This window comes from Micropterus salmoides, unplaced genomic scaffold, assembly GCF_014851395.1.
Source record: "Micropterus salmoides isolate LMB-PRFRI ecotype aquatic unplaced genomic scaffold, ASM1485139v1 Ms_hic_scaffold_4, whole genome shotgun sequence".
In the NCBI taxonomy this organism is placed as follows: domain Eukaryota; kingdom Metazoa; phylum Chordata; class Actinopteri; order Centrarchiformes; family Centrarchidae; genus Micropterus; species Micropterus salmoides.
Genome location: NW_024043372.1, coordinates 16,791,150 through 16,807,261, shown reverse-complemented (window position 1 = coordinate 16,807,261; position 16,112 = coordinate 16,791,150). Strand labels below are relative to the sequence as shown.

At 39.2% G+C, this 16,112-nt stretch overlaps 2 protein-coding genes across 4 annotated transcripts; both read right to left on the bottom strand.

Moving 5' to 3' along the window:
- Positions 1–33: 33 nt before the first annotated feature.
- Positions 34–12,092, bottom strand: LOC119885819 (poly(rC)-binding protein 2). Of its 3 annotated transcripts, none has more exons than XM_038696064.1 (13): positions 11,932–12,092; positions 10,519–10,641; positions 9,377–9,400; positions 9,249–9,281; positions 8,991–9,107; positions 8,760–8,891; positions 8,456–8,584; positions 7,565–7,639; positions 6,783–6,824; positions 4,266–4,365; positions 3,669–3,721; positions 3,280–3,449; positions 34–1,290 (listed from the first exon to the last, which is right to left on the bottom strand). In XM_038696064.1, exons 2-13 carry the CDS (start codon positions 10,585–10,587, stop codon positions 1,254–1,256), a joined length of 981 nt encoding a protein of 326 aa, XP_038551992.1. In that variant the 5' UTR covers positions 10,588–10,641; positions 11,932–12,092; the 3' UTR covers positions 34–1,253. The 3 variants fall into 3 exon arrangements, with proteins under 3 accessions (XP_038551992.1, XP_038551993.1, XP_038551994.1); XM_038696065.1 differs by having other exon boundaries at positions 4,266–4,338; XM_038696066.1 differs by lacking the exon at positions 6,783–6,824.
- Positions 12,093–12,538: 446 nt separating this feature from the next.
- On the bottom strand, positions 12,539–16,057 carry prr13 (proline rich 13). Its single transcript, XM_038696067.1, has 4 exons — positions 15,321–16,057; positions 14,638–14,710; positions 14,091–14,527; positions 12,539–12,976 (listed from the first exon to the last, which is right to left on the bottom strand). Exons 2-4 carry the CDS (start codon positions 14,651–14,653, stop codon positions 12,935–12,937), a joined length of 495 nt encoding a protein of 164 aa, XP_038551995.1. The 5' UTR covers positions 14,654–14,710; positions 15,321–16,057; the 3' UTR covers positions 12,539–12,934.
- Positions 16,058–16,112: the final 55 nt, after the last annotated feature.

The following is a 16,112-nucleotide window of genomic DNA, read 5'->3' as shown; positions in this document are numbered from 1 at the left end:
CAATATACAAACTTACATACTCCAGACAAGCTGTGGTTTGAGCATTTCACATTTTTATTTCTGTATTTTTTTTAAACAATGTCGTGGCACCCAGGTCTACAGTCTCAAAAACGTGCACAAAAGTTTTTCTTTCCTGCAAATAAAAAATAAAATAAATTTTGACTTGAGCAAAGCAAAGAGCAGGAAACTAGTGTTAACTTACAACCCTTTCTTTGTCTAGCTCCAGAGCTTCAATGATTTCAGTTCTCTGCCTCATCACATTTAACTGACAGATCAGTCTGTGTCCAGGAGTTAATCCCCCTTTGGTAGTTTAAAAAAAAATATTTCCTTCATTTAAAACAAATATTCCAACTTTTTTTTATTTTAGTATAGTCTTTACAAAAAAGCGAGGCGAACCCTCTGCTTCCGATCCCTAGAGCCAAGCCCAAACCCCAAAAACCTCCCATCCCAGCAAAATATCAACACATGATCTCAGGACCAGGAGAGGGGGGAAACAGGAATGACGCGTTGAGGGGCAAAAGGTGACACACGCAGTAATACACATTTTAAATTATCTGGATAAATTCAATTGTGTTAGAACATTTGTCGTCATAACCAAATATAAATCAGTGACGGTGCATGTACAGCTATGTAAAGGTCCTCAGTGATACGAGTATAATTCATGTTACAAGCACTTCAATTGAAAAGGTGACAAAGGGGGAGAATACTGTGTATATTTAAAGCAAGTGACTATGGACAGGAAACTGACTGACTTGTGGAACTGGCTTAGGAAAAGGGGGCGTGTATATAAACACAATAAAACTGTCACTCTATTCTTATTTTTGATACTTTTTTTTAATTTTTCCTTTTTTGTCTTTTTCTTTTTAAAGAAAAAAACAGACTGTACAGAACTAAATCTATATGTCTATTTAGAGTTTTCCAACTCAAGTCCTCTGTGATGGCAAATAAAGGAAAAGGGAAGAGGCAAAAAAAAACAAAAACAAATAAAAAAAAAAGTCTAATAAATCATTAAAACCTCCAACTTGACTCAAAAAGGGAATTAAAACCTAATTGTTTGCTTCTTTTGACTAAAACCAAAACAAAATAAGAAAATAAATAATGAACTCGGCAGATCAAATTAGAGGCGTATGACATGATTTCAAATGAGGAAGAGGCAGTATAATATATAAACTCTTAAGTTGGATAGTTGCATTGACTGCTTTTATGGTAGCCGATGATATAAAAGTGAGATCTAGTGCAGATGCAGTGTCTTATCAGTTGGCTGCCAGTCCTGTGGCCTCAGAGGAAAGCCTGGAGAAACAGACAGAGACACACCCGGAGTGTAGGGAGGGAGAGAGAATAAGGCATGCAATCAGATAGACAAGACACATGTCAATTACTGTATATTACATTATTATAATAAAAATGCTAGATAAGGAGATTATCTGGATTTATTACAGGAAATGTGTGCTCCAATTCAGTTTCGCTCCTCTTGTGATCGATAATTCTTCTCAGCCAACAGCTGTTTAGAGGCAGATCTCAAACTCATAGTTAACAGTTTGGTTATGGAGGGAAACACGCTTTTTTATTCTTGCCGAGAGTTAGCGGAGAAGCTCGACAGCAACTGGTTAGCCTGGCTCTAACATCAGAAACCTAGCTGGATGGTTTTTTTTGTTTTTATATCAACAAAACGACCTAAATAAAGGGCGTTTTGGTGCCTTTGATACCTGAGGGCAGACTGACTTGGAATTGAAATTACAACTGCTTCTTACATAGGAAAAAGAATAAATTAATAATACGTACATATACTCTCCGTTATGGCCGTTAACAGTAGTCACTTAAAACACACTACAAGAAAACTATTCTCATAAATACATGTGACATCTTAAAAGAGAGCCGCTACCTGAGCAGAGCTTACACAAAGAGAGAAATGCTTCCATGCTAAGTCCAAAGTCATTAAAAAATATAATGCACTCGACATGTCATTTCTTTAAGAGACAGGCCAATCAAGCTACAGATATCTATTTTATAAATATGGCAGCAACCATCTGTCTGGCTGTGTAACTCTTGTTTGTGTGCATTCGTTTTCTGTAGTAAGCGTGGCATGGCACAGCCAGATACAAAAGCAAGTGCAGGTACAGACAACGAAGAGCATTGTCGGTACTTTAGTTGTAGATGACTTATGTTTCCTTCGTTAGTAAGGGGAGAGCCTTCGCCTTTTAGACTTGGAACTCAGCTCTTGGGTGATTTTGGGCTCAGTGGGAATTGGATGTGCGGGGTTACTGGCCCCGCTGACAACATGGAGGGCCAGGAGAGGGAGGGGCTTGAGACTGAGGAGACTCGACACACAGGCAGGAGAACTGGGGAGCAGGGAATCAGTGGAGGAGGAAGAGGAGGAAGAGGAGGGAGGAGGTGGCCCTGGAGCCAACAAGGACAGAGGGATGGAGGCTGAGGGGGGCATCACACAGGAGGAAGAGGAGGAGGAGGAAGAGAAGGAGGAGGTAGCAGCAGATGAGGTGGTGGTAGTAGTAGTAGTAGTAGTGGTAGTAGTAGTAGTAGTAGAGGTGGAGGGAGGGCACGGGCTGGTCTGTTCAGGGTTCAAGGAGGAGGAGGAGGGAGGAGGTTTAGAGGACTCTACACTGTAGAAAGAGAGACAAGGAGAGAGGGACAACACAGTCGGGATGGGTCATAGGGCAGGCTGGTGAGCAATGGGTGAGGGTAGGTGGGGGGGAAGTGGTGAGGTGTGTCTGGGGGAATCACTCAGGGATGTGATCAAAACACAAGAAAAAAAGCTCCATTAGAAATGAATGTATCAATCCAAAATTTAAAAAAACAAAACACATCACATCTCTAGTGACGGATCAATGTGGGGCAAAGGTTAAAATAAGGGAAAGATCACAAGTGCAGACTGACAGAGAGCTAGCAACACCGTGATGATTAGTAGTAACCGAATCAGTTGAATTTCAACACAAATACAAACTAGAAAAGTTGATGCAGCATGTGGCCCAGACATGTACTTACATATGATATTAGGTACATGAACCATTTCATTATTTTATGGATTACTGTGATACCGTGACATTGAGAAATCTGATCAGGTTAGTCCAAGTAACTGTGAAAGTTTTTTCTTTAATATTTAGAATTTACAATTTATTCAAACTGAACTGAAGCAGACAAACAATTTGCATTAAAGTGAAAGTACATGTAACACAGCTAATGCAATGTTTTCATTTCTTTAAAGCCTATGACTGAATGAATCTCCTGTTAGGCACTGATTTAGTATATAACTGATTATCTCACCTGGCGTTGATGAGGTACTCTGCCAGACTGATGCTGGCAGGTGAGCCTGTGATGGTGACCTGGCGGTCAGTCGATCCATCCACTGGATTAGCAATCTTGATCTGGGCACCTGACATTTGCCTGATCTCGTTGATCTTGGCTCCCTGGCGGCCGATGATACACCCAATAAGCTGTAGTGGAGAAGAGTTAAGTGACAGGAATGCTTAATAGACCCTGAACAACAAAATGAACATTCTTCTGGTAAAGTTTGCAACTTGGAATTAACAAGATTGAATCAAGATGGTCATACGCCATTATTTAATCCCAGTCAAACAGCATGGGTAACATTAAGTTAAACATGCCTGAACTTCGACAGTTTAAAAAAAAAAGAGACTTTTTGAAGCACTTACATCATTTGGAATGGTCATCTCGTGGGAACTGGTTTGAGCAGAAGCATCTATCCCTGAAACACAAACAAGAAAATGATAATAAACAATGACAAAATAGGAAAAATAATATACTGTACCTAAAAGTGAACACTAAAAATTAACATTAAACTATGCTGATTATAGGAATGAAAGGACTGTGTTAATTGTGATAGATAGGGATACTTTAATATATTATTAGCAAGGTATGCACTCACTCCTTGTATACGAATTCCGATTTTGTAAAAACTTAACATCCCCCTTTTCCTCACATCGAGTGTGTAGTGTTTTGGTACTGGAATACATTATAATGTATTAATGTCAATAAGGTGGACAAAATATTAGAAAAATCTTTCAACTTTATACAGTCTGATATCACAGTACAAAGCCTCATTGTCATCACTGAATAGTCAATAAAAGTGGTTTGTAACCATTACCAAGCTCTTGTTTTTTGTCACATCTGAGTTTTCTTCAAATCTCTTTGAGGGACCAAAACAACCTATACAGATTCTGACTTTTAAAACTGGCTAGTTCACAAAATGTTGCACGAAAAGCCCCACGAGGCCTTGTTCTGCTGCGTACCAGTGAAGCCCTGGTTGCTTGGTGCGATGGGGAAGGGGCTCTGCTGCATAGCCAGCTGGTGAAGCTTGGTGAGCTGTGGAGAGATAGCAGCAGAGGAAGACTGTGAGAGTGAGAGAGGAGGCAGGGAGAGAAACGGAGGAAATGGAAAACACAGGAAGAGGGGAAAACAGAACATAAAAATCAGTCAGTACAGACAGATACACAAAGAACCTCAAAAAAGAAAAACAGGATTTCACACACCACTCAATACTGTGGAGTGCAGATCTCTTATACTTTCACAAGGCTCTACATGGATCACTGGTGTCTTTGTCTAGTGTGTTTCATGACCAGTCTATGTGGGGTACCCAATCGATTTTCCTCCAAAGAGCAGGCTGCATCTCTTGGTAATGCTTTCTTGCAGTCTTCGGGGTCACAATACACAAGGAAGCGAGCTCTCAATATGCAATATGAATTAGCATCACCATTTATCACCACTATAGCTGGAAGGGAAGATTTAAGGAGGTTTCTTTGTCACTTTCATGAACAGATTCATGTTTTAATATACAAAAACTACGATAAGCAATGCAAAACTAATGATATAAACGTAATTGACCTGCTTAAGGGCCTTAGGGCAAAAAAAACCAAACAAAAAAAAACAACACACATTTAAACTGTATCCATGTCACCACGTTTTAAATTATATCCGGATGGTACTTCCTTACTCTGCTGCCAATATTCAGTGGTAGGTAAAGCCAGAGATACTTGCTTTTAAGTATGCATTCGCGTGCACATGTTGGCTGCCTTGCGAATCCTGTGTCAATTTGCAGCATTGGTTGTGCACATCCTCAGAACTTAATGCTACACATTCACAAGATTGCGCATGAGCGGTAGGGGCTGTGTGGGGATGTCTTTTTTCTGCAGTAACCTCAGAATTAACAAAACAGTCATTTCCATGTTTATTGTTTACATCATCTGGAAGTTCTCTGGTCTGCCCTCTAGTGGAAACCTCCAGCAACACGCAAGGTACATATACAAGCACGAGAACAATTATGTTCACTAGGGATGCTCCGAAATGAAAATTCTTGGCCGAAGCTGAAACCGAATGTAAAGAAAAATTTGCTGAACACCGAAGTACAATCACACTTTTCCATGTATGTGCTTTTGCATTATTTTGCTTTTGCACTGCATAAATGAAACAGTCAAAATGTGCTTTTTACTCCGTGTTTCCCCACAGGATTTTAAGAGACAATGGTGGGTGGGTCCGAGAGGATCCGGTAAAGTAAATTACATGTTTCCATTTACTTTTAATGTACACATGTAATATGTTTTATACTTTCTGTGAATATAATCCAATTAATCTTTTTTCCCCCATATTGTGTATTCACTTTAATTTGAAAACCGGACATTGTCACATATGTATCCTCATGCTAAATTCATCAAGTTCGACCCAATTTGATAAATAATGTTGTATGTGTTCTCGTATCGCGTAACATGAAGACTTCATAGCCTCTCTTCAGGTAGGACTCTCATACTGCAACACTTGTCTTTGTAAAGAGAGAAAATGAAAATAAAGTCGCTAACTTGCCTGTCAGCTCGCACTGATCCATTTCAGTGGATTTACCATAAAGGATTGAATATTAAAAAAATTTAGGTACGGCTAGCTTAATCGCCTTATGATAAACGAGTGACAGAAACATTTAAAGCGGTTCAGCCCCTTTTTTGCCACAGAGTCAAAAAGTCAGCCACAGATTGTGTGGATGTGGTAGGTGACAATTCAGCAGAACAGTGTCTGCAAACTGCGATTTTTGTGTCTTTCTCTGGACACTTTAAAATGCTTCCACACTGCCGACATGTCAATGTAATTGTTTGGTAAAAACAACAATTTTTTTGCTACTTTCGGATGATTAATTTCATTGGCCGAACATTAGGTGCATCCCTCATGTTCACAATGCAAAATATTTCTCCAGCCTAACATGACTAACTATGCAGTATATCACATCCAAAGCTCCTGATGGATCATCTAAAGCTCATCAGGAAAGAGAGAAAGATTAATAAAGTCAAGAGGCAAGTGGGAAGAGCGCAAAGATAAAAATGAAGGGTTAATGAAGAAGTGAAAAATCAAACTACATGTTTAACAGGGACGGACTAATAAACAAGACATGTAAAACAAGACATCAAAAAAAGGGGAAAAAAAAACTAAAGAGTGAGCAGGAGGAACAGATTATTATTCATGAATGGTGGAGAGTCTGGACAAACACAAACAACAAATGTTGTCAGTTTAATTGAGAATCGACTGCCAGTCAACTGAGGAACTATACCAAACGAGTAAATGTAAACTATACAAACATGAATTGCTAACAGTGCTGCTCTCTAAATGGTTAGAGAATCTGATAATGGTAGGTCAAAAATAAAATTTCAGCTCCAGTTATAGGCTGTAAAACGAGCCATGGGTGGGTTTATGGGAGGCCGCACATTTTGGAAGATGACAGTTGTAATTACGGGTGGAGGTTGTGTAAAGAAAAGGTCTACTGCACTTACATCTGGCTGTGGAATCGCGTGCTGTCCTTGTACGGCATACGCCTGAAACAAATGAAAACAAAGCTTTCAAAGGCCTCACATCGGATTTTGGTCAAGTTACCTCTCCGGCTACATCTCTCCTACTACATACACATATCGATTGAAGACTCCAACACATCACAGCCTATGTTGAACTATTATCTTTTAATAATATCAACACATGTCTTGTCCAAAGTCTCCACATTTCTGGGAAAGGAGAAATCTTTAGATACATTATAGTGGAATTCAGAAAATAAGAAGAAGAAATGTTTCTTTCAAAAGAATAAATAAAAAAAGAAGGTATTTAGTGAAATTAAAAGACCTTGTAATGTTAAGCCAACAAGCAATAAAACTGGGGAAATGCACAGAGAGAAAGCCCTGTAACAAACTGCCTGTAGGGCAAATGTCACAGATATCAGACTACTAAAGCTGTTGATACTGTCTTCAAACAGTTAGTATAAGCAGCTCTGGTTACAACTGCTTTCTAAACTTAAATACCTTCCTACCTTCATCTCCTCTCAACTATTATGGTCCTGTCCAATCAAAAGGAATTGTCCTTCGAGTTGTTTACCTTACTTTAACTTATGTATATATTGAGAGGCTTTCATCACACATCAATATATCCACGCATATACAATTCTGCACAAATCTGCCTCCCACACCGATATAAGCCAAAATGACAGACAACTGAAGCAATAAATACCCCCTGAAACATCATGAATAAAAAGGTAAGATCCTGTTTCCCTCTGAAGCGTTGTATGTACCTGTCCGCCTGCAAAGATGACAGGGGATCCTGAAGGCTTCGGCCGGTAGGGGATAGTGACCCCCTTAGGGGGAGACTGTAGAGGAGAAAAAGAAGCAGGGTGTGTAAATCCATTACTAGCCATGTTATTATAGAATTGTTGCAAAATCTATAGTGTTTGAAGGACATTTTTAAAGTTACAAATGCAGTACTCCACTGCTAGTTCTAACAATAATTGCAGCAACATGAAAAGTACAATGTTGTAAAAGCCATCTCTCCATACGAGGGAGGCCAATCCAAACCACAGTACTCTGAGTGTCTGCCAATATGGAGTCTCAATCTGATGTTTACGGAATAGAGCTGCATTTTGCGCATTTAGCCCAAGACAGACAAAACTATTATAAATTAGTGACGCAATTTAAATGTTTTTTTTTATTATTTGAATATATAGCCAGTATTATAGCCATCATTTCGAAAAAGTATTATATTTTGTGTAGTATATTGCCCGATAGTGATTTTACAGTGACTTTAAGACACTACAGTAGGACTAATCAATTAATCAAAATTTTATATAAACAGTAATATGTCAAAATACCATTTTTAAATTAAATGTCGTAATTCAGAGATATCCAAGCCTACACATCATATTCGACAGACTTAAGAAAACATCTCTGTTTGGTACAAAAATCCCTCAATAATTCCGCCATAATCATTTCAAGTTTTTTCAGTGGAAATGACAACAATGATATATTTTTTAAATCATTCAACCCTACACTACAGCCACAATCTTGGATGGGCTCAAGATATCTCTGGTCCAAACCCAACACGCAGCAGCCAAAAGATCACAATTTTTCACATCATTAATTTTAAAAGTAAACAGCTGCCGCTTCATTGCTTTCACGAGTCCACTTACCTCAAGCATGACCACACAGATCTGCTTCACACACTCAATTATCGACTGGGGAGTACCAGCGATGGTGATGGCTCGCTCTGTGGAGTTGGGGAGCATGTCTCCTGCCACTTGTACCTGAGCACCAGTTGACTGGAACAAACAAACGGGGAAAAATGAGAAAAGAATTCAAGGCCTGCTGTGCATCCCTGCTTGATATACTAAATTCCACAGGTAAAAAGGTGACAGCCAGCAGCTAAGGCTGAAGGGATTGGGGCTTGCATGGTTTGTTCCATGTTTTGTATTACATGCTCCTCTCTATGCATACCTCTCGAATTTCCTTGATCTTGCAGCCACCCTTCCCGATGAGGGAGCCACACTGGCTGGCAGGCACCACAATGCGTAGGGTCACTGGGGGCTTGCTGGTAGCTGTGCTGTTTGTCATTGAGCTGCTTATGTCCTGGGGGAAAAAGACCAAAGATAAAGGTTAATCTAGTTTATATTTTGGCTCGTTTCTGCTGACCTGCAAATCCATTAGTCAGTACGAGTTGTGACCTACCTCTTCCAGCTTTTCAATGATCATGGAGAATGCTTTAAAGATGGCGGTGGTTGGACCTGCCAAAGTAATGATCCTCTCAGGACAATTGCCCTCAGAGATGTTAATGCGAGCCCCGCTCTACAGACAAATAGAAAAGCAAGGAATTGAAGAAGTTTGAAAGAAGAAATTTGGATAATGGTAAATTCTGCCAACTGTGGCCTTTTAGTAACCCTTTGCACTTTACCATAACTAGAATAAAGAAATAAGAAAAGACCTCACCTCTTCTCTCATCTTCTTAACAGATTCACCTTTCTATTAGCAGAGAATCACATCAAAGTCAGACTCATTACCACTTAAAGCAGAACTTGAAATATGATCATTTTCAGTTACATTAAACAGCAACTTACCTTTCCGATAATACTTCCGACTTCCTAAAGTAGGAAAAGAGATAGTTTGATTAGGCTGACTAATTATATTTTAACACCTGTTATTTTTTTTCCTACAACAGAGTTGGACCTGTCTGACTTCTACAGCTTGCACAGTTAATCCGGTAATGAAAAACCTTATAAAAATAATTAAAGCTATATGGTTTCCCAAATTTTGAACAAAAGACATTGTCCTCTGTCAAAAATTCCTCAATGACTGATGCAATCCATTATAATAATTATGAATACTTGCTTTGACCAGGCGCTAATGAAAATAGGCCAAGGTTCAACTGGTGGTCTTTAAACTATGGAAAATAACCCATAACAACCTGATTCATTATTAATTTCAAAGCCTTAATACTATAGGCAGTTTTGGTTCTGTCGAATCCCATACAGACTCAAGATGGTGCTGTTGGTCACGGTGAAATCCCGGATGCAGTCAAGCACACCATATCTGTAGGTTGCAGATGCCTTGGTAGTGCTAGGGCCTGTTCTAGGATGCTACAAGCTAGCAGTGCTTTTTTGAGGATTGTGTTTTGGATATAGAACAGTTTGATATGTTCGTTAGATTTTGAGCAGCTGCTTGAGGCATCTTTGCATTTGAAACCACAATAAACAACAGGCCACTGTGGTATTCAAGCAACAAGTGTGTGGCTGTGCTGCTGTCGTGAAAGCCAGATGGATTAGTGACAACAGCAAATGCAATTTCATGCCTGCTGGTTGTAAATTTTGTGTCCAATAGAGTTGTCGAAATGGCTGGTGTGTGTTTCTGTGATCATTCAGAGGAATGCAGGGGAGCAACACGTGTCAATCTGTCACAATTTTGGGACGAAGGAATAAAAAGGATACAGCTGCTAATTTGAAGAGTGTAACTCTGCTCTCAGTAAAATAGGCCATTATTTCTGAAATAATGCAATAGTAGCAAAGAGGAAGATAATATTTTAGATTTTAGAGTCAAACTTGGAGTGTAACACATTTAGACACGAGGTAAACACTCCCTCCTACTACCCTTATGCATCACAAGTCCCTGACCTTTATACCTCCCAGAGGAACTTTAATTTCCATTCATATAATATCATAGACTATTAAGAGTGACGACACGAGCATCTGATGGGTAACCTCACCTTGCCATGCATGAGCAGCCTGATGGTAAGGGTGACATTGAGCCCGCCTTCAATCACACCGGAGTCCATAACTGCAACCTAGCTGTTCGTAAAGAACTGGGGTCTTTGGTCACCGAGATGGATCTAAAGGGATATACAGACATAGCATAGACAATAAATTATAAACCAAGGATTATCTCGTGACAAGACTGTATTACAACCCACATGGTAAGATATTAGTAGACTTCATGGTGTTTACATCGGCTAATATACAATTTCCTAACTTGAGATGTGAAATAAAATTGCAGCTTCTACCCATTTCCACAAGATAAACTCTAACACTGCCTATAGATACTATATACGGCCACAGATGTAAATGTCAGCCTTACACAAAGTATTTGAAGGCTCCTGGCAGTCAGTTAAGCAATTATCTTATTTATTATGTCAAACTGAAACATTGACTTAAATCACACCACACAATTGCACATGCTTGGTTCATTGTGTAACGTTGGATAATAAGTATGTAATAAATATATGATGGTTATTTTTGGTTTTAGATTAGACAAATATCCCTGCCTGGCACAGAAATCAAACTCTTCAAAAATAATATAATAAATCTGTGTCATAGCTTATGCTAACAGTAATGCTAATATAAACTGATGCGTACTACGACGAATAATAAAAATTGTCTTAGGGCTACTTTCACTGTGCCGACTGTAACGTTATGCTGCTCGTTGGGTACATTTATTTTTAAACACCCTGCTCCGACACAAGTTATCTGACATCAAACAAGCAAATTAGCTTTAAATCCATCGCAATGCTAACTGAAAAACACATGACTTATGTGCTAGCGATGACTTCACCATTAGCTCTGAATCAAGTTTGTCAACAAATGTGCGGTCAATTACTCCCCCGTGACCACAATGAGACCTACATTACGTAAAATACATTCACAAGTGTGTTCGTCATGAAAAAAAGATACTGACTTGCTTACTTCGCGTCTGTTGTTTAGTTTAAAGTTATTCCATTTAACTAGTAACTCTTGTTGTAAGTCTGTTAGCCATTTAGCATTTGGGTTTGCTCCCCGTGCTGGGAAAATGAATGAAGCATGCGTGCGCTACTTAGCAACGCTAGCTAGTTAGCTTAATTACTCAACGTTATTAATAGCTGACCATCGGCAGCTTTCATGATTTGGTACTTATGTCCCCTTTAGATTAAACAACAGATAGTATTTTATTGAAGAGACATTAAAATCAAACTTCCTCTGTCTGGCTAAGCTAGCCAAATGCTTCTGTACGGAGACTGCGTGCTCATCATCACGCGGCCTGTTAGCATGCTGGACAGGCAGCCGCTAGCTGCTGGGCGCGATTTCTTTCAGCTACTTCTGCTCATAACAAAATATATAAAAACACCAAACATCAAAATAAAACTCACCTGATTCGTGTGCTGGTAAGTGATCGGGGGGAGGGTTGGGGTTGTAAGGGTAGAAGGGGAGAGGTTCGGGAGGGTAGAAACCCGGGGGAGAGTTTAGAAAGGACTCGGGGAAGAGGGAAGAGTGATGTGAGATCGAGCTCCACTCCTTTACACAAAGACAACAAAATGATCACCTCTGAACTTTCCCCTTTCACCCAACCCAAACCCCCATCCCGAATCAGATCCGATGATGCCCCAAAATCACGACCGCAAAAACAAAGAGCAACTTGTAGTAGCACGTTTGTGGGAATTTATGCTACAGTATGACAGATTAGATTAAGTCATATAGTTTAAAAATAAGAGTAATTGCATACAATACAAACATTGTTGGATTGGTTTAAAACGGCACAACAGGAAGGATCTGTTGTTGGAAATAAGTGACAGCCCACGCTTTTTTACAAGTATTTAAACAAGATCAAATATGTATATGCGTTATCAGTGTTTCAATAATCAGTTCGTATTTACAAACTTCAATAATATACTTATTTATAGGGCCACTAGTGGGCATAGGGTGTACTGCAACTCCGTTTATAACATTTACCAGTTTGGGGAGGACACCACACACATCTTCTTTTCATTTATATTTATTTATAGAGTAGCATTAATAGAAGACCTTTATATATAATTACAGTCAGTGCAGATACAAAGCAATGCAGTAGTGAACATTAAATTAGAAAAATAATCAATAGGCCACAAATAAATACAGTGATATATGTATTGTTCTCCACCTCTATCGGGTTAGTCAAAAAAAAAAAACTACACTAGTGTTTTACTATTGTTTTAGTATTGTACAGAAACCATAACTTTGGAACGTTTGACATAAACACAACAAACAAACAAAAAAAAGAAAAGAAAATTTAAGACGTGGTGGAATGCCAGTACAGCCAAATGCAACAGTCAGGTTGCCCTTTCATATAAAGCAACATTTCTGCTGCCTTGTCTTCTTGAAATGGTTGCCTCAGACTCAGTCACTGCTACTGCTGCTACTGCTGCTGCTGCTGGAGGACTGTGGAGAAGATTAGATGTGGAAAAGAGAAAGATTATGTATTCATATCTTAATAGATTTAAAATTATACTGTAAAAATCAAACAACAAAACTTTAATTTAATCTGCATTTGTACATTAATTTGCAGTGTAGTTGTCATGTCAAAGGTTAGGAATGGCTTCCCATTTTTGTACAAAGTAGTCTGGGTCATTTGAAATGGAAGGAATGTCATAATCATGAACAAACTATTTTCAAGACCTAATGACAACAAATCAGTTGTAGAATTTAATGTATCATGGTTTTCTAGTTATATCTTGCCTACAATCTTCTCAGAAGATCAAAAGGAGGTCAGTATATTTCCCTTATTTAGTTTGGTTTGTTGTGTTTTATGTATTTTCGCTGTTTTAATAACTTTGAGTTTAAGGTGAGTTTACCAGAAGGGGTCCCCCTGTCTTGAACCTGACTAATGTTTCCTCAGAACCATTAATGCACAGCTGTGTTTTGGCCTATGGTTTTAGCTCATAAACCCACTTGCTGTGTCATGTATCTCCAAGCTGCCTTTAGAGGTAACTATCTCTGTGCTTTTAAAGCGGATGTTGATTTTAACTATGTTACATAAATGGAAAAAAAGGTTTGTGACATTCAACTTGCGTGGCATGACGTAGCATATTGTGGATTCAATATTTTATCCTATTAAATACATTTAAATGCCACATCTGCCTTAATTGTATTTAAAAGCCAGCATAGTAACTGACTATCCAACAAAACTGCACAGTCATTGTATTCACAGCAACCATGTTAACTGAAAAATGACACTGCAGCCATATGTTAAACTCCCAAAGCACTAATCTTAACTGACTCTATTCAAACGCACTTGTATACAACAATACTACGGTTGATGCCCAACAGTACTGTGTCTCTTTAGCCATGTTGCACTTTGCACTCATTGAGAACTTGTATGTTTATTGCTTGGTGAAGGTGTGTGTTTGCAGCACTGACTGAATTAAGTTAGAGCCTGGGGCTGAAGGGCGTAGGCAGGTTCAAGTTTCATCTTTTTATCTTGTATTGACAATAATATTTCACCTGCAGGAGGAGCCATTGTAAACAACTCTTACATGGTGTAACTCATTCTCACCTTGCCATGTTTGTGATGCCCATGCTTATGTGCTTTCTTCATCTTCTTCTTCATTTTTTTCTCGGCTTTATGCCCATGCACTCCTCCAGCTAACATTCCTGTTATGGGATCTACCCCTCCATGATGATGACCTTTGTGGTGGCCTTTATGGTGACCCCCTTTTGGAGAGTGTGGGTATGGACCTGGGTGAACACCTGCAGGAGGGACTACTGGATATCCACCTGGAGCCATGGGATAAGGATGAGCTCCTGGAGCTCCATAAGGCATCGCCCCCGGAGGTGCATTTGGTACCATGGCAGGATTCATACCAGCTGGGTATTGGCCAGCTGGGTACCCTGTGTATGGTGGAGGAGGTTGGGGGAAGCCTCCTGCTGGAGCTGAAGGGTTGTAGCCTGGAGGGTAGGCAGGGTTTAGTGGACCAACTGGAGGTGGAGGACCTGATATACATGAAAGTACACATACACACTTTATTATTAAGAACACCTATATTATAAAACAGGCCTAAGGCAAAATCCTTATAATATCCTTGTTATGTATGACATCCCACCTTGATTTGGCCACATCGTTATGGTTTTTTGAGCCAAGTCAGAAAAGTTGAACACTTAAGGTCCTACAAAATCCTGGAGGAAACAATGAGAAAGTAAATGCAATGAATATTTAACTAAGTAAAATTATATCACATGTAAAAAGTAACTTATTAAGTGTGTAACTAAAACAGTGTCTTTCATCTAATTTAGTATGTGGTTTCTGATCTGAGATGATATCCATTTACCCTGTGTTGGATATTTTAAATATGGTATACATGCAGTGTTCGACCATACCAAAATTTAAACCAGTTTAAAAGGAGTTTCTAATATTAGATTTTGTCAGTAGCCTGTACATTGTCTTCTCTACTTTATCTAACAGTATCAAAGGTCAAGAAGATATCTTATTACTTGTTTTGTCCAACAAAATGTTACAAAACCCAAAGATATTCAATTTACAATAACAGGAAATAGAGAAAAGCAAATGCTCACATTAGAGAACTTTCAAGGACTGATCAGTTATTAAAATCGCTGATGATGAAAAATATATGATTATTCCGACACCACGTGAATGCACGGAGATCCCACCAGTAACGTCGCAACACTTTTTTAAATTTATCTCTACATTACAGGTATGATAAGACAGAACTGACTGTGGTATTTTCATATTGTTTTGTTCCATACACGCAAGATTTCATGGGTTTACCTTAAACACCTGCTTCAGGTCCGGCCAACTTTGTCAGGAACTCAGAGCTTTCTGTTAGTCTTCCGCATTGGGAGTTCACGGAAGTAGCAAAACAAAATGCACAGGGAGGTTTTTTTTCCTACGATGGAGAAGGCATGACATTCCCTACTCTGCCTCTGATTGACTAGTACTCGTTTGCTGTCGTGGTTTGGGCCAATCAGAGGCAGAGTGGGGCGGGTCATGCCGTCGCCATCCTGGAAAAAGGGAAGCGACGCCATTCGTTAAAGGCTACGCACATTATTGGCACAACGCAGCAAGCTTTGGATGAGAAGTTGATGTAATTGTTCCTGTGTAGCAAAAGGTAAAGATAATGGAGTTGTTGATGTTAACTCCCAATCGCTGTAAGTGATAGTTGACGCACACACACAAACACACACACACAGGTGCGCGCACCTGACTTGAAATGACTATGATTCATATTCCACACAAAAAGCTATCAGGATGAACAGTTATGTAAACAGCTAGGCATACAACACAGGGCTTTTTAGAGCTTTAACACATTTCATTTCAACTGAAAAAAACTAAGATATTGAAGAGTATAGCCTTCATTCATGTTACTATTTACACCTGTGCTTTTTCTGCTGTGACACCTCAAAAAGTTTTCAGTGAAAAAGGCCTGTTGTGCATCCTCACTCATTGGCTTGAATTACTGGACTAAAATGTCACAGAGCCATCATTAACGGTATTAGCGCCACCTGACAAGTAAAAATGTCTGCGGTGAAAAAAGTCTAATACTGTAAGTGTAACTAGTAG